General features: G+C 45.8%; 1 protein-coding gene and 1 long non-coding RNA gene across 2 annotated transcripts; both read left to right on the top strand.

Annotated features, from left to right (window-relative positions):
• Positions 1 to 10,672: 10,672 nt before the first annotated feature.
• LOC125435457 (sialic acid-binding Ig-like lectin 14) lies at positions 10,673 to 11,344 on the top strand. Its single transcript, XM_048501656.1, has 2 exons — positions 10,673 to 10,777; positions 10,920 to 11,344. The coding sequence occupies exons 1-2, from the start codon at positions 10,714 to 10,716 to the stop codon at positions 11,342 to 11,344; spliced, it is 489 nt and encodes a 162-aa protein (XP_048357613.1). The 5' UTR covers positions 10,673 to 10,713.
• A 945-nt stretch (positions 11,345 to 12,289) lies between these two features.
• LOC125434484 lies at positions 12,290 to 14,476 on the top strand. The gene is made up of 3 exons (XR_007244792.1): positions 12,290 to 12,374; positions 13,631 to 13,681; positions 14,176 to 14,476. It is a non-coding gene; the product is annotated as an uncharacterized LOC125434484 (long non-coding RNA).
• Positions 14,477 to 18,314: the final 3,838 nt, after the last annotated feature.

Here is an 18,314-nt window from a genome sequence, read left to right on the forward strand (position 1 = left end):
TTTTAGTTTAGAAAAAATGGTTGGCTCCGAGGCATGCATTACTCAGGAGTAAGCTTGGTGGTAGCAATACAACCATGCAACTCTTCCAACGGGTGAATCACGACCCTAGGAGGGTTTACTCAGAAGCAAGCCCCATTGCCAGCAACCGAGCTTAGTCCCAGGTAAAGGATTGCGCTTTAGTTCTTTGCATGAAAATCAGTGGGGTTTAACAGCACTTAACAGGGTTACCTACACTGCTTCCCCAAAACTAGGTCTTAGGTTTAATGCTAATAATAGAGCCCAGTGGCCAAGGCCAGCCTAGATGTGTGTGTGTGTGTGGCGCGGGGGGGCAATCTGTTTGTACTTGCCCACGGAGAGGCCTCTGAGTGCCACCTCTGGCACCCGTGCCATAGGTTCGCCACCACTGGGATAGACTGTTCGACGATGAACTGCTCCCTTATTGGTGGAGGGTTCATCGTCGGACATTCCATCCCTTAGCACTTTATTATTGGTAAGATATATATATAATTTTTGGTTTTATGATATGTTTTATCATGCTCCACTTTAAATTATTAACTGCCTTGTTGGTCCTGATGGGGATATAAATTTTGTTTATATATATATATATTTTCAATTACCCAATTGAAGAATATATATTGTTATAAATGGGTTTATGATGGATTCTAGGTGCACATGTACGGTTTGGAAATGTGGGCATTTTGTGCACAGAGAGTTAATAAACTTTTATGGGGATCAGAGACAGGGTCTGTCAAACCAATCCCAAACTCCCCTCCACATGTGGGGGTTTGTCTTCAGATCTTCTGAAAAGAACTTCTTTCCGTTGTCTCCCACACAATGTCATAGTTACTGTTTCTTAAAAGTTCTGCTTTGAAGAAAGATGTTTACATTTTGGTTACACTTGGAGGAATGACCATACAGTTATTCATTTTACAAAGAATCAATGGGAAAATCACCTGTTTTTTTCGATCCACCCCAAGCCCCACTCAGAAGAGAAACATTTTGGACCATAAAGTTTGAAAAGTTCTATGACAGGAAATCTACAGAAAGCTAGTTGCTGATAAGTTACAGAATTGATAGGGGAAATTAATCATTAGTGTAGTGTGATGGTTAGGGAGTCAGGACCTCAGAAACCAAACTTTAGAGGCCCACTCTGCTATGAAATTTGCTAAGTAACTGCCAGGGCCTCACTTTCTCTCAGCCTAATCTATCTCACAGGCATGGTTACTATCCTCCAAGTGGTGGCTGGAAATCTCCTAGCAAGGGCGTAACGAGGGTGGGACAAGCCAGGGCACTGCTTACCTGGGCACCTGGACACTGCTTGAGGGGGACTCCATGCAGCCCAGAGCCCCAGCCCTGACCCCACCATTGAACTGCACCCCACTCCGAACTCCACATGGAGTTTAAGGCATTTCAAGGCTGGGCTCAAGTCAAGTACCTGAGGTGTAGCAAGGGGGGAAAGCACCCAGTGCATTGATGCATCCTCCACCCCTGCCACGCACCCGTCCTGCCCTGGAATACCCCCGCCACGCCCCCACAGGGGCGCGAGCCCAGTGCGTCCCACCACCCCCCATCCCCTTGGAGCTACGCCTCTGAGCTGTACCTCCACTTTGCATTCTATATGGGGTTTGGGGGCAGGTGCAGTTCAAGACTAGGATTGGCCAGATCTAGCTTTAAACTACAAGCGTCGGAGGTGGATCCTGTAGTTTAAAACTAGATCTAGCCCAGCCCAGCCTTGTACTGCATGTCTCCCCCCCTCCAACTCAGCAGGTCTTGAAGGAGCACACACATAGCTTGCCCTGGGCACCATCTTTAGAAGATACGCCCCTGTCTCCTGGGATTACAATTGACAGAGATCAGTTCACCTGGAGAAAATGGCTGTTTTGGAATGTGGGCGCTGTAACATTGTACCCTGCTGAGGTCCTTACCATTCTCAAACCTTGTCCTCCTCAGACTCTACCCCAAAATCTCCAGATATTTCCCAGCCGGGAGCTGGCAACTCTATTCACAGAGTGGTTGTAAGCTTAAAATGGGGGAGGTATTAGATACAGGGGTGGCGAACCTGTGGCGCTGAAGATGTTCATGGACTACAATTCCCATCAGCCTCCGCCAGCATGGCCAATTGGGGCTTGCCGTTTCCCCTGTGACAGGGCGGGAAATGGCAAGCCCCAAAAAACAGTGCGCTCCTGCAGCCGCACGCGGGAGGCTGCCGCACTGCCTTGCACCCCAGAAGGCAGTGCGGCAGCCTCCCAAAAATCGGGACAATTTAAAGAACCCGTGGGACACGGGGCAAATTGTTTGAAGGCGGGACTGTCCCGCCAAAAGCGGGACATCTGGTCAGCCTACTCTATGTAGACTTGGTTTCCCAGAAAGACTTGAATTTGTACTAAATGTTGGTACATCTCAGGAAAGCTGTAGGGTGTGGCCATTGCTGGAAGAGCCTGAGGCAAACATAACAGTAAGAGGCAAGGTTCAATAGCAGCCTCTCTGTGTGCATGCCACCGAGTAATGGCTGATTCATGGTGACTTTGTAGGGTTTTCGAGTCAAGAGACGTTTGGAGGTGGTTTGCTATTGCCTGGTTTTGCATGAGCTCTGAGAGTTCTGAGAGAACTCTGACTGGCCCAAGGTCACCCAGTAGGCGACATGTGGAAGAGCAGGGAAACAAACACAATTCTTCAGATTAGAGTCTGTCGCTCTTAACCACTTCACCAGTCAGGCTTTCTCAATAGTGGCCTACAAGTAGCAATAACACCATAAAAGGGCTGTTTTGAAACACTCTGGAGCAGATTGAGCAATATCTCTTACAACTAGAACAAAAATCATTGCCACCAGTTTTGAAAAACAACAGACTTTGCTTGGAGGCTCCTCCTGGACATGACACTTAGACTCAAAAGACATTGAGAGACCTTGATGTTTGTTTGTCAAGAGTCTACAGTCTATGGGTATTTTGAGGATGCTGAAAAAGAGAGCAAATCCTGGTTTTCCTCTTCACTAAAGCAGAAGGGGCTTCAGACAGCCCCAGGTAGCATCGCATTGGGGTCTCCAAGGAGCAGTAACCCCATGACAGGAGGACACTTGGCTTGGAACTTGCCAGCATTCTTTGATTGGCCTCAGTTCTCATGGCAGCCATTTTTGAAATTAGTCCTCCCTCACATGGCAGCCATTGGGGCTTTCCGCACTACAGAAGGGAGCTAAGGTCCACTCGGTTCCCTTCAGTGGGGGGCGATTCCAGGCTGTCCGCACAGCAACTTACTTGGCCCCCTGGGAACCTGGAACCGAGCTAAGTGGGCAGGATCATCTTGGTGCCTGTTTCGCTCCTCGATCGTGATTGGAGCTTGTGTTACCACGGGAAACGAGAGCGATCTCTTTTTTTTACAGTTTTTACAGTTTACAGTTACATGCCCGCCCTGACTCTCCCATTCTGCGCATGCCACAAAAGCGGCTCCTGATTGGTTGAACGGATGAGGTGTCATTTCGATGCATCCGCACTTCGAAGCTTCGAAGCGGTATCGACCTTGTTCCAGCAGAAAGGTGCAGTTCATAACTGCGACAGGAATGTCGCAGTTCTGGGGGGGAGGGGGCTGAGATAAAACAACGTTGAGCTCAGTTGCAGTGCGGATACACTGAGGTGAACCTAGATAGAAACCAGTACAACTCTGTCAGTGCGGAAAGCCCCATTTTGTGGCAATATGCAGCCCACCACACATTCACAATTACAGGAGTGTCCAAAAGCTCAACCAGGTTTAGGATCCCTAATTTCATTGTTTCTATACAAAACATAGTATCCTATCCAAATTCCCAATCTCAGGGAGGAATACGTAGATACATTGGTTGTCTGCCATCTCCCCTCCTCTTTTTTGTTCTATGATTTAGCTTAGATTTTCAGCAAATGCTAGAGGCACTTCAGGGCTAACAATTTCCACATCTACCCTGGTGGGCTCTGGCAGCCATACTGACACAGGGTCAACAACAACACATTTCAGTGGAGTAGGTAAAAGGCAAAGTTTAACCCAAGAAGGGGTGGGATACTGTTATTTGACAGTGTGAATTTTTAAACAGGCATTTGGTAGCAGGGATCAAGCTTTTTCCCCGGGCTTTGTCACTGAACTCTTCGGCATTCTCATTTTCATCGCTCGGCTGACCCTGTTGCTTCATCTCTGTGTTTTCTTTTCTACACACATTTTGCTTCCTCTAGTGGTTGAGTCGATATTACACTGCTTTAATGTCTGACATATTCCCTGCAGTTTCACCTCGGTACAGGTACCACCAAAAAAAATGAAATAAAAATCCCTGGTTTCATTATCATTTTTGGAAGCATATATAAACAAATTCTTCTTGGTTAGGGTGACCATCTGTCCCGATTTTCGCGGGACACTCACGCTTTTGCGTAGAGTGTCCCGCGTCCCGCTGGGCTTATGCCATTGTCCCGATTACGGACAATGACCCGCAGCAGCACACTGCCTTTTGCAGCGGCGCTCCCCAGTCAGGAAACAGGGAAGCACCCCAGAAGGCACCGCGGCCGCCGCAGTGCCTTCTGGGGCGCTTCCCTCCTGACCAGGGAGCGCGGCGCAAAGGGCTGCCTTTTGCTCCTGCGGCCTTTTGCTCCTGCGGCCTTTTGCTCCTGCGGCCGTGCGCGCAAGCTTCTGCGGCTTGCCGTTTGCCACCCTGTCACAGGGCGGCAAACGGCAAGCCGCAGAAGCCCGTGCGCTTCTGTGGCTGTGCGCGCGTGCGCACAAGCGGCCATTTCCCCGTCCCGCGCCGGAAAGGTGACCATCTGGTCACCTTATTCTTGGTAGATCTGACATTTGAACTGGTCTTGTAAAGGTGTTCAGCCCAACTCAGGATGAGGACCAGAAGGGAAAGTTAGGCAATAGCACAGAGGTGTGGAAAATAGCCTGATGTTTTAGCGGGAAAGATAAAACATTTCAAATATGATCGCACTGTGAGGGAAGCCGGCTTGGAAACGTTTCAGCAAAAAGCAATGTAGTAGAAGTGTTTTAAAAAACAAGGCAAAAGCTGCTTCGAACCGTTTTCAGAACCACATAGGGGGAAAATGTGCAGAGCTGTGGGTATGTGAATAAGAGACACTTAATTAGTAAAGATACGGAAGCAGCATCCGTATCCGTAGAAGATTAGTAAAGATACGGAATTAGTAAAAATACGGAAGCAGCATCTGTATACGTAGAAGAGAGCCAGAGATGCTTTGAGTTGCTTATATAAAAGTTTACTAACTTAAAGGATAGGGTTACATGGAATGAAAACAAAGAAATACTGTACTGGTCTGTTACATATTTACAGTACTAATTATACACTTAAGACTACTCTTGCTCTATTCTCCAGTCTCACATGTTGTTGTGTGCTATTCTCTGCTAGAACAAAGAAACCAAGTTCTTTATAACTTCTGATGCACATGCTCACTAACATGTAAGCAATGGCTACCTGACTGGCCAATAGCTAATCAATAGGTCAGGTCCTAAGCAGTGACTTCAGCAACTTGTTTACATACAAACAGTTAACCCTTTCATGAATGATTGTGACAGACACTTGCAAATACCAACAAGAACTCACGGAGGAAACATTTTATTAGTGGGCTAAAAACAACGTAAACGGCCTTTGCGGAAAAGGTCTAGGTTTGAAGGGAATGTTTTAACCACCACCCCTGCCCCCTCTGAGCAGGAGGAAAGGGAAATGCAGTTCAATTGCTTTCCAGCATCATCTTAGCCACCTTTTTAGAAATGCTAATAGCACCACCCCCTTCCAAGCAGGGATCAGGGATAGGGAGGTTGTAAAATACTAGAAAGAACTTTGGGAAGGAAACTTTCCTGGAGGCTTCAGGAAAGCTTCTTTGAGCCAGGCTGACCTGGTCAGTGGATGGAGAAAGGAAATTAATAAAATTCCTGGGAGCAAGAAGGAACTTCTCTCTTTTGGCTGTGGAACTCTCAGGGGAGACCAGGTTCTCATCTGAGGTCTGGAAGAAGGCAGTCATTTTGACCCTGTGCTGTCCCAAGGAGCTGGCGAAAACTGCCAGCAAATAGAAACCCTGTAGAGATTTATAACATCCTGAATTCAAGAGCCTGTCCTATATTCCGATAGGGCATATATACAAAGAGGGCCAGAGGGATTGCATTTCTCCCATTTCTTTTGGATCTCATGTTCAATCTGGTGCCGTGCTAAAAGTGTGCTTGCAAACATTTTCTGTTTAAGAAATACACTTTAATTTTGGATGCTGGCAGTTCCCAATACTCCACAGAACTCCACTGTATTGAACATTCTGTTTTCTAAAGGATGCACAAGGAGGGGGAAGGGTGGCAGTTTGCAAGCAGCTATTCCTTCAGGGACCTACCAGGCAGTAAATCGTCAAATCGTCCCATGGTGCCCATGGGTGGGGAAGGGGTAAACACTTAGCCATGGCCTCAGAGTTCGGAAAGGAAGCTGGGGGGTCCTTACCCTCCCCGTGGGCAATTTCCTTCAATGGTCAGGTGGTGGCAGCGGTTCTCCAAGGCTCATTCCGCACATGCAGAATAATGCACTTTCAAACTGCTTCCAGTGCTCTTTGAAGCTGTGCGGAATGGCAAAATCCACTTGCAAACAGTTGTGAAAGTGGTTTGAAAACGCATTATTTTGCATGTGCGGAAGGGGCCCAAGAGAAAGAGAGGGGCTTCTCACAGAGAGTACGGGTGAAATAGGGTTTGCAGTTCAGAGCAGGTTTGTTCCACCATGAAGGATAACAAACAGGACAGGATATAAAAATTCTCCATGCTATAGAACATAAGTGCATGTGTAACCTTTTAATCAGTGTGCATCTGGTTTGGGGGCAGAGATGTACACTGGGACACTTGTTTTGATTATAGAATTACTATGGGAGAGTAACATATACCTAACATGTATGAATGCTGCATTCAAACCTGTATTCACAACAGAATTCACCCAAATGTCCAATGGATAATCTGCAAAGAGTATAGAACAAATATAGAGCAAATCCACAGAATAAGGATGAGATGAAATTATATTTGACCAGTTAGGCAGAGGCAGAGCGAGGGGAAACTGCGCCCGGGGCAAGTGCGCACGCTGTGCCCCTGCCATGATGCCCCCCACCCAGGAATGCCCTGGCCACACCCCTGCCATGACTCCGCCCGGGGCATCAAGTCCCTCACCCCACCATGTTGACGCTACGCCACTGCAGTTAGGTCAAATTAGGATCACATTGGTCCTTGAAAAAAGCAAGTGCAATGGGTGCATATTTATCTACAACCGTTTCTCAAGAAAAGTGTTCCAGTTTCTTTGAAGAGCTTCCGTTTTCGTAACACCCAAGAGTTAGGATACTAGAGGAGAAAGAGAGCGTGACAATAATGAAGTTTGGAGGTTACAAAAGATGTGGGCAGGGCTGAGGTGTAGATTCAAAGGTACTGTGGACGAGTAAGGACACAACCTCAGCTGTTTCTCCAGTTAGACCTTCATTGGATTCACAACTGACTGACCCAGCTTGAAGATCCATAACCCAGCAACATTTGCAGGAGCTGTGATATAATCAACACAAGCCCTTGTGCAATGAAAAAGCCTCTGTTTTCTCAACTATGAATCTGTCTACAGCCCCACTGCTCTTTTGACAGGCTGACTTATATGAGCAGGCCTACTGAAAAGTTATTGGGCTTGCCAAAGGTAAGAATATTGGAGGTGCCCTGCTGGATCAGACTAGTGGTCTAGCTATCCTGTTTCCAGAGGTGGGATCCAGCAGGTTCTCACAGGTTCCCGAGAGTAGGTTACCAGTGGCTAGAGTATTGCGCAGCCGCAGAGGGGTTACTAATTGGTGATTTTAAGCCACGTGATTTTTGGCTCTTAGTTATGCCCCTCCTCCTCAGCAGTAGCGCCAAGTCAGAACTTGAAGCAGTCTAGCAGGAGAGCGTGCACCGGCGTGCGTGGCAGCCTCGGCGCCGATGCGCGGCATTCGCTTTCCCCCTTGGACCGTAGCAAAGCAAAGCAGCTGCGTCCTTGCCACAACGCCGCCCAGGAATGCCCCATCCCCGAAATGCCCGGCCACGTCCCCGTCATGCCCCGCCCAGCCCCATTGGCGCTATGCCACAGTTTGAATCCCACCACCATGGGAACCTGTTACTAAAATTTTTGGATCCCACCACTGCCTGTTTCCACAGAAGGCATCCAGTTAACCTGAAGGGCCAATGAGCAGGGCATGGGGCAGAAAGCTTTCCCTGAAATTGCTTCCCCAAACTTGTATTTGGAGGTTACCAGTGGCGTACCGCTAATGGGGGACATAGGGTATCCCATGTCCCCGGGCACACACCATTTGATCACATGGGGGAGGTGCGCCGGCTAGCTCCCTCCGTGCTGCTCAGATGGGCTCCATGGCTGCAGGTCAGCTCCTGCACTTCTCGGCCTCCCTGCTGACAGGGAAGCTGGCTGAAGCCATGAGGGGGTTTTTTTTGAAAATTTTTATTGTATCATTTGAATTTTACAGTTTATAATAGTAATTTCTCTCTTCATACATTTTCAAACAATACATTTTTCCCTTTTTCTCCCACCCCCCATGCTTCTTCTTCTTAGTTTTTTCACACAAACAGCAGTGAGTTCATTCTTTGTAGCCTCTTCTCCCATTTTTCTTCGATGACTCGAACTTCTTTCATCCAGTCCACGTATATTATCCATATCTTCAAATTTTCATTCTGTTTGTCTTGCCACGTCTTATTTTTGGTTAGTATATCGAAAATATCCAGTGTCACTTGTTCCCAGATATATTCTAACCATTTCTGAAATGTCCATTTTTTCTTTTCTTTTCAGCCCAAGGCTATTGTTGCATGGGCTGCTTTAATCATTATTTTATACATATAACTATATTGTTTTTCCACCCTTCTGTCTTCCATTACTCCTATGAACATTAAGTCATTATTTAAATCAATCTTTATCTTCACCAGTTTCTCAATATATATTAATACAGTTGTCCAAAATTTTTTTACTTCTGAACATTCTATCCACATATGGCTATAATATGCTTCTTGGTCTCCACAGTGCCAGCACTTAGGACTAAGTCCTTTTATCATGTATGCTAGTTGTTTTGGTGTTCTATACCATTTTAATATCACTTTTCTTTCTAACTCCATATATTTCTCAATCTTTATATTTTTCCAACTGTCTATTAATTTTTCAATATTTCCAATGTCTAGAGATCCTTCCTTCTCCCATTTTTGTTTCAACGTTCTTATCATAAAATCCTTAGCATCTACCATGTGATTGTATATGTGCCCTAAAATTTTCCCTTTGTATTTTCCATATAATTCCAAACATTTCGACATGATGCATTCTCCTTTTATCCGTGAAGCCTTTATCCTTTCCCAAATGCCTCTCAAAACCAACCAGTTCTCATTTCCCCCTATCTCTATAAAATTTTGTAGTGTCATAATTTCTCCTCCTTCCCTGATCAAATTTGCCACAGTTTGAGGCTGAAGCCATGGTCCTGCCTGGGTTGTGAGCTGCGGCCACAGTCCAGCTCTTGGGCAGGAGCCAGCCTGCGGGTGCTCTTTGCCTTTTGTAATTCCCTCCTAAACTTCCTCATAGCCACTACCCGCACAGAGTTAAACATGCTTGAATCCATTGATTGATTCAGTTGGAAGACATTTCATTGGCATCTTAAAGTTACCCGTGTTGCCAACATTAAAATATGTACAAATATGTTTTGCCATGGAGCAAAGGCTGAGGGTTATGGTTTATCTGACCCCGAATCTCTCCTGCCCAGAGCCCCAACCCCTTTACTTGACAAAAGAACCCTTTGCACCGTTAAATCAATGTTGTAATTTTCTGAGAACAGATTGCAAATCAGCACGACCACTTCTGCTTTTATGGGGCACAGGATAAAACCAGGGGAGAGGCAGATCAAACAAACACTCCTGCCCAAGGTAAGATTATTCCTTTCTTTTATTCATCATGATGTAGCCACTGGTTTGTGGGGAACATAAAAACTTAAAGACACCCTAAATATCCATCTGATTAGTTTCGAGGTTGCCTTTCCAAGAACTGTAGGTGAATTTGCTTTAATTTCTTTTTTGAGATATAAGCAGTCTGTCTGAGCACCTGCTCCTAAGGACAGTTCTCCAAAGGAAGACAAAAGTTTTTCAAGCCCCTTCCGCACATGCAGAATTATGCACTTTCAATCCACTTTCACAATTGTTTGCAAGTGGATTTTGCTATTCTGCACAGTAAAATCCAGCTGCAAAATGCATTGAAAGTGGGTTGAAAGTGCATTATTCTGCATGTGCGGAAGGGGCCTCTTCTCTGAGGCTGAATAGGGGTACAGGATTCTTACCTTTCTACAGATGTCAATTTTCTGCCCCCCCCCCCCCCCCGCATTTCCCCTCTGCTCTAATCCAGGTGCTTACAAAGAGCATTGTGCCTTTGCATCCTTTACAAGCATTCTTGACAGCACCCTCCTACCTTCTAACTAGGATAAAAGGACTCAGAGATCTCCTTTGTACTCTGTTCACGTCCAAGGAAGGGGACATTGACTCTTGAAATTTTATACCCTGAAACTTGGGTTGCTCTCTGAGGTGCTACTGAACTCAAATCTAGCTGTTCTACTGCAGACCAGCTTGGCTACCCTCTGAAACTAAAAACAATTCTGTGTCCCTTTTTCCCCCTTCTCATGTTGTACTGTTTTGTAGGGCTAACAGCAAAGTTTCAAAAGGATTCCAGGAAAAACAGAAGAGAAGATGGGGCGCCATCTCCTCCAAGTCTTGCTTCCTGCAGTCATTTCAGCACTCCTGCTTTGGGAGGGTAAGAAGACTGACTTGGGAACTGTAACACTCAGCAACAGAGTCCTCACTAGGAAGCTGTTCTGTCTCTTGTCTTCCAGGACTTGAGCGGAGAATGGTATTTGCCAATTGGGTGATTGAATTTCTTTGTCTTCTCACTGCAGGAGTCCAGTGCAACAAAAACAGGTACTCTCTGGAAATCACTTCCCCGGTAATTGTGCAAGCGGGTCTCCGCGTCAACCTCCCGTGCAAGTTCACTTATGACACATCGCGCGACAACCCACGTGCTATATTGTATGGGTATTGGTATGTGGACGACAAGCAAATCCGCAAGCCACGTTTAGTGGCCACCAGTAATCTGGAGAGAATTAAGGAGATAAGCCCTCATGTTAGAGATCGTTTTGAACTGTCAGAGCGAAAACTGAACCAGGGCGACTGCTCCCTCACCATCAGGGATGTCAAAGCAGCCGATGAGGGTATTTACCACTTCAGGATGGAGAAAGGTCGCAAAAGATACAGTTATTCTGCAGCAAAAGAAAGAGTGTCTGTCATTGTGACAGTTGAGTTCCTGAAAGGTGGGTGCTGCTGACCTCTCAGTCGAAGTGCCCCATCTAATATAATTTCCCCGCTGTTTTGCGGCTGAATCAGATTTGCTTGTGGAGATTGTCTCTTTCGAGGCAGGGAATTAAGGCAAAGGATAGATCCAATTTTGGACTGTAGGGAAAGGCAAGGCTGGATCAATTCTACGCCAGAGGTGGGATCCAGCAGGTTCTCACAGGTTCCCGAGAGTAGGTTACTAATTATTTGTGTGTGCCGAGAGGGGGTTACTAATCGGTGATTTTGCCACGTGATTTTTGCCTTAGTTACGCCCCTCCTCTCAGCAGTAGTGCGCAGAACTTGAAGCAGTCTAGCAGGAGGTGCACTTGCGGCGTATGGCGCGGGCAGCCTGGCGCCTCGCGGCGTGTATCTCGCTTTCTCTCGGGCCCAAGCGACCGGGCGCAGAGGCCATGCCTCCTGCCACAGCCACGCCCAGGAATGCCCTGCCCCTGGAATACCCGGCCACACCCTCATCATGTCCCGCCCATCCCCATTGGCGCTACGCCACAGTTTGAATCCCACCACCATGGGAACCTGTTACTAAAATTTTTGGATCCCACCACTGATCTACGCTAGCCAGGAGGCACTTATTTAAAAGGGACCTCCTTCTGCAATAGAATCCCATATTCCAGTTTGGTGGGGAATCTGCCTTGCAGTTCCAGTTTATCCAAGAAGAAGATGGGGAGGAAACACTGGGGTTGGTGTGGTAGTTATACTCTTGACTCCTTTCTTCTCAGAACGAAAACCAGATTTAACTGTTCCGGAATTACTGCGGGCAGGACGGGAAGCAAGCGTCACTTGTAGAGCCCCTTGGAGCCCTTCCTCAGGCCAGCCTAACATCACCTGGACAGGCATTTCTGGAGGGGAAAGAAGTCAGCTTGTGACACATGACAGCGTGGCGAGTCACATAGACTTCACCCCTACGGCAGCAGACCATCTCCAAAATATTACCTGCAAAGCGACCTATTTCAGAGCGCCTAAATATGTGACTACGGAGAGGACAGCCACTCTCAACGTCAACTGTGAGTGGCTGTCCAGATCCCAAGATGATTGGGTGTTTATTTATAGCAGGAGTCCTCAACCTTTTTGAACCTTTGGGATTCTGACATAGTAAGGTGGGCGCTGCCACAAAATGGCTGCCACAGCTTACCTTCAGTCACATAGTGAAGATCTTTGCATTGTGGTGGCAGCTGCTGCCCAAGCCATGTTTTTTTTAATTGCTGATCAAACCTTCAGCAGCCAATCAGACACCTTGGTGGGCAAAAGTCCCACCCGGCTCTGCCCACTTCCTAAAAACACTTGGTGGGCACCAGAAAAGGTCTCAGTGGGCAGGCACCATGTTGGGGGCGCCTCATTTAGATCTTTGCTGATCTAAAGATATGGGTCAGCTGGACCTGGGTAGCATTTGCCAGAAAGGCAGATCAAGTGAATTCTAGCTAAATTGTGTTTACAAAGGTACCCACCCACAAAAAAACAACAATCACCACCTTTTGATATACTCTGTCTCACAAAAAGATGTTAGTAGGTAGTATTTTTCTCCGCCACAGAACTCAACATGCTGGACCTTCTTTGTTGTAGTATGCTCCACCTGGGCCCTTGTGCCTACCTAGTCCTGCACCCTCATATCCATTTGAAAGTTTGGTGAAAGTCATTCAATGAGCTGTCAGTGCTCTTGTATCAAAGTTCAGTAATGCACAAAAGAAAGGTTTTGACAAAGGCAGTGCATAAAAATGAATGACAATTCCCATATTCATTCGGTACTATATTCTAATGCGGAAGCACACAATTTTCTCAACCGCTGCACCTCAACTGACCATACTAACATCTTTATCTGAGACCGAGTATAGTTGAAACACAGTTTTTCTCCAAATTAAATGGGAGGTATGCATAAGGTGACCAGATGGTCACCTTCAAGAACCAGGACGGGCGGGCGGCCCCCCGTGCGCGCGCGCACACACACTCGCGCAGCCACACACACTCACACACACACACGGAGCGCACACTCGCACACACAGACGGAGCCACACACACTCATGCAGCCACACACTCGGGGAAATTGGGGAAAACCCGCGGGATGCGGGACAAGTTCTTTCAAGGCGTGAATGTCCCGCCAAAAGCGGGACGGATGGTCAGCTTAGGTATGCATTGGTCTTATACTCCAAAATGTTTTCACATTCCTGATGGATGAGAAGAATCCTTAGTTTAGATTCCCTCTTATTCTCTGGTGCTCACTTACCAGAGGAATCCCTTATCAGCCATGCTTGCCTTTGTGTTACAGATCCACCAAGGAACCTACACTTCAGCGGCCACCTTATACGCCCCAATGGCGGTAAGTTTTCAATATGTTTGGGTAGCTATGCATTCACAGTGATAACAGCAATAAATAAATCAACCCGTAACTCGCAAATCACAATAAATATTTAACAAATTCGCCCTCTGACTTTGCCATGGCTGAATTTTTTTCCCCGGAAAGATAGCGAGAGCCAAAATGTTACGTATTTGAGTAAAAAGAAAACAGCATTCAATTTCTTCCTCTGTGATTGGCTCTTTCCTCTGCTCTGGTTAAATCGCACCCTCTCATCCCCCACTGCCCATTTGTAAAACATAAGCAACCAATTTCACAGGATTATGCACCCATGTAAGGTAGTTCCTCTCCCTTTTCAGCATCAGGTTCCTTAGATAGACAAATTGACTCTTTTGGTGCTGTGCTGAGGAAATTCGCCTGCTCAGTGTTTTTTGATGGCAAAGGGAAAATAGGTGCGGCTGGTTACCAAAGTTGGAAAACCGTGGTAGGAAATGCCTTGTCCTTTTGGATTCTTGCAGAGGTGCAGTACTTCACAAACATCTCCCAGATCGTTCCCCGGGAAGGCCATTCTCTCGTGGTTAGTTGCGAGGCGGACAGCAACCCGCAGAGTTTCGTGAGATGGAAGCTGAAATTCCCGGGAACTCGCCTCCACATATATAACAATGAACTGAGGCTTTCGAACGTGACTTTGGAGGACGAGAGTAAATACGAGTGCCAGGCCAGCAATGTCGAAGGTTACGCTGAGAAAGGGGTCTACATCCCCATAAAACATGCGTGAGAAAAAGACTGGGCTTCACTGAGATTCTGCTTATTTAGAATTGCCAGCTATCAGTTCAACAATTAAGCGTTCCTTAAACAAAAAGGGGCAAATATTGATGCCCACCTTAGGGGACAGAACAGCAGCAATTTTAAGGCCTCTTGCTTTAACTTCTTGCTGTGATAGAACTGCTGAGATTCACAACTGGGGTGTATATTAGGATTTGCTTCAGTGATCTGCAAGATTGGGTCGAACCTTGGAACTCTTTGCTGCAGGGAATGTTATTGTGGGGGCAGGCAGGGAACATATAATATTTCTTCCAAGCAAAGCATCACTGCACCCAGAAAACTGTTATACAAAAAATAACCTGAGAAGGGAGATTCAATATATAGAGAATTTTTGAGGCTGCAGTGAAGTTTATCCCATCGTACTTTGAATTTTCTGCTTTGGTAAGAATATTTCCTTGTGGGTCTTCTCTTTGCCCCATTTTTGTTCCTCCACTATTCTCCTCCTTCTTCTTGGTTTCCCATAAGATATCTACATGTTGGCCTTCTTTTCATCTTCTCACCAGGGCGGGAGGAATAATCACATTATATTGCAACAGCAGGGCCTTAAAGCAGTGGTGGGATTCAAATAATTTAACAACCGGTTCTGGTGGTGTGATTCAAATAATTTAACAACCAGTTGTTTACAAGCGCCATTTTAACAACTGGTTCTGCCGAACTGGTGCGAGCTGGCTGAATCCCTCCACTGCCTTAAAGTCAGGAAAAGTCCTGCTACGCCGGCTGCACACTTGTGGTGGTATGTGCTGTCAAGTCACAGCCGACTTGTGGCCCAGATTGCCCAAAGATATCCAAGGTTACATTTCCTGTCTTTCACAAGCTAAATCTCTGCCCTTCTCCCTACACCTGTACCATAAGCTCATATAGATTGGAAGCCCTCTGGGGCAAGGAGTTCACCAGATCTATGGTCAGTAAAGCCCTTCACAGACTATGAAGATTCAATAAACCTCCAATGGTAGCAACATCAGTAGATCTCATCAAAAGCAGTTGCTCATTTCCTAGCTTGAACCTCCGAAGCCAATGAGATCCTGCAAAATTCTTTCACAGAAGGCCTAAGCTGAGCCCATCATAGCAAGAACTCAGCCCTGACCTTTTGGTGCGTTCATGAAAAGGCTGGAAGATGCAGCATTCTCTCCTTCACTATTTTATTCTAGTTCTGTGATGTTCAGAGTTTGTGTGTGATCGGGTTTTTCTTACAGGCTTCATTAGCAGAAGGAAGAGATGCAGACGTAGCATTTACCATTTAATGAAATACAATCCTTTGCTATCATCCAACAAACGTATTTCGGGTGGCTTCATCTAGTTCAGGGGTAGGGAACCTGCGGCTCTCCAGATGTTCAGGAACTACAATTCCCATCAGCCCCTACCAGCATGGCCAATTGGCCATGCTGACAGAGGCTGATGGGAATTGTAGTTCCTGAACATCTGGAGAGCCGCAGGTTCCCTACCCCTTATCTAGTTGTTTTGAAGGTGGCAGGCCAAAAAGATATCCATCTTAAGAGAATCTTCCAGCTCTAATCAGTAAAGCTAGAGAGCAGCTGCAGGCTCTTGTTCAATCTTTCTTTATCTTTCAAGGTCATTTCCCAGGCCAACACTCACTGGAAAGAGTCACTTTGTCTAAGGAATACTTCCATGGGAGGAGGCAAACTGCTCATTCCAGTTGAGGAGAACAGAGTTTCATCTGAATGCAGAAGGTTTGCTCAGAGCAAATCCCTCTGATTGGTCAATTGGGGTCACTGGTAGGACTATGGCCAGCATTTTGAATAGACTCATCATTGTAACAGCAATTATCGCCCTTTCTTGGACCCCCACTTTGCTGCCACAATAGAGAGAACTTTCGCCATGCCTCAAAACCCAGCATGCTTAAGAACAACTACACGCTTCTGTAGGATTTCACCAAATATATAGAAATATAGTTTTGATTCCTTGTGTGTATCCTGCCCATGCCAGGCTTTAATTCTGTTTGTTTTTAATTTTCCTCAATAAAGCTCTCCTATATGCTTTTACTGATGGGAGCTACTGGCCAAACCCAGAAGTGCTTGGAGTATGCTACTGGCTTATGTCAGCCACTCATGACTTCTATTCCCTTTTATCATGTTCCCTTCATTATGCCATTACATGCACATATTGTGTAACTAAGATACTGGAAAAGTCACTGAAGAGTATATAACTTACTTTGGGTAACGCGGCTATCACAATAAACAACTGTAAATTACACATTTCAAGTCAAGCGCGGAGTCTATTTTCTTACTTACTCTCACTGAAGACAGAGAAAGGGTTTGCCAGGCATACAGGCCAAAGAGGAAAAATTGTATGGTTTTTATATTCCTCTTTCCTCTACCTTTTAAGGAGAGTCTCAAAGTGGCCATTACAATCACATTCCTTCCTCCTCTCACAACAGGTGAGGTAAGTGGGGCTGAGAGAATTCCTGAGACATCTGTGACAGGGCCTCCAAGGTCATCCAGCAGCATGGTTTCTGGAAAGGAATGGGAATCAAACCTAGTTCTCTAGACTAGGAGTCCGCCTCACTCTTAACCACTCACGCCTCTGCTGGCTGTCTCTTCCAGAATTGTGGCTCATTCCTTCCAAGACATGCAGAATAATGCACTTTCAAACCAAGCTTTCAGTGCTCTTCTTGAAGCTGTGCGAATGTATAAAATGTCCACTTTCAAACAGTTGTGAAAGTGGTTTGAAATCGCATTATTTTATGTGCAGCGAAGGGGCCTTATACAGCCTGTGTAGACTTCCCAAGGAGTTCTCCACTGCAGGGTAGCTTTCATCAAGTGACTCTCTCTCCTACTGCTGGGATGCTTGGAATGTGGAGGCACAGAATCAACATTGATCCTAAACAGCTGTAAAAGTACAAGGGAGAGGAGGGGAGGGAGGTAGGGAGGAGGGAGGGAGGGAGAGAGAGAGAGAGAGAGAGAGAGAGAGAGAGAGAGAGAGGTTGTCTCTAAGATTTCCAAGGACCAAGCCATTTGGTAGCTAAAAAAATTATATCTCCTGGCAAATCCAAACCAGATTATCATGGTGAGATACTTGAGAATGGACTTCCTCCCGCTCTGCTATTTTAGGAGTCTTTATTTTGAAACCTGCATAAGTCCCCAATTCAGGAGACTGGAGAAACTAATATAGAAGGGATAACCATTTCTTATTACAAACAGGACTTAAGCACATTGGAATAGCAATTTCAACAAATAAAACAAAAAAATGACCGCCAGTCCCTGCAGTTTAAGAACACAAAACACACAATTGTATACATAGGAGCAATTAGGGTCACAGTGCATTCTACTGGAGAAAGAGCTGCTTAATTTAAAACATCTCATTATCAGATATGGCGCCTTTAGGAATGCCTTATTTTGATATTTTTTGCACTCCCAAAGGAGGTGTACAGCCATTGTAACCACCAAGTGCTTCCATGTATGCTGACAGTAAAGCGACTGTATCTTTAAATTCAACTCTGTTTCATTCAACAGCAAAACAAAAAAAGAACTCATAGATCATAATTGTTCGTTCCTATGTATACAATTGTATCTTTCTGTACATGTATATTGTTAGTGGTTTGTATTTTTGTAACTTCTTGTATTTACGTGATGTTCGTAGAGCTGTTTTAGACAGTAGTGCATTTATTTTCACTTCTTTCAATTCACTTAGTAAAATTAGTCATAATGTGATCGTAAGTTTGTGTGTGTTTGTGTTCTGAAGCAGCAGGACTGGTAATAACTATTTCTCCCCTACGCATCTTTTCTCATACAGTGTGTAAACTCCCGCCCATCATGCGGATAGTTATTTGTCCCATAGTGGGAAACATACCAGTATCATAAAGAAAAAATTACCC

Source organism: Sphaerodactylus townsendi, linkage group LG06 (assembly GCF_021028975.2).
Source record: "Sphaerodactylus townsendi isolate TG3544 linkage group LG06, MPM_Stown_v2.3, whole genome shotgun sequence".
In the NCBI taxonomy this organism is placed as follows: domain Eukaryota; kingdom Metazoa; phylum Chordata; class Lepidosauria; order Squamata; family Sphaerodactylidae; genus Sphaerodactylus; species Sphaerodactylus townsendi.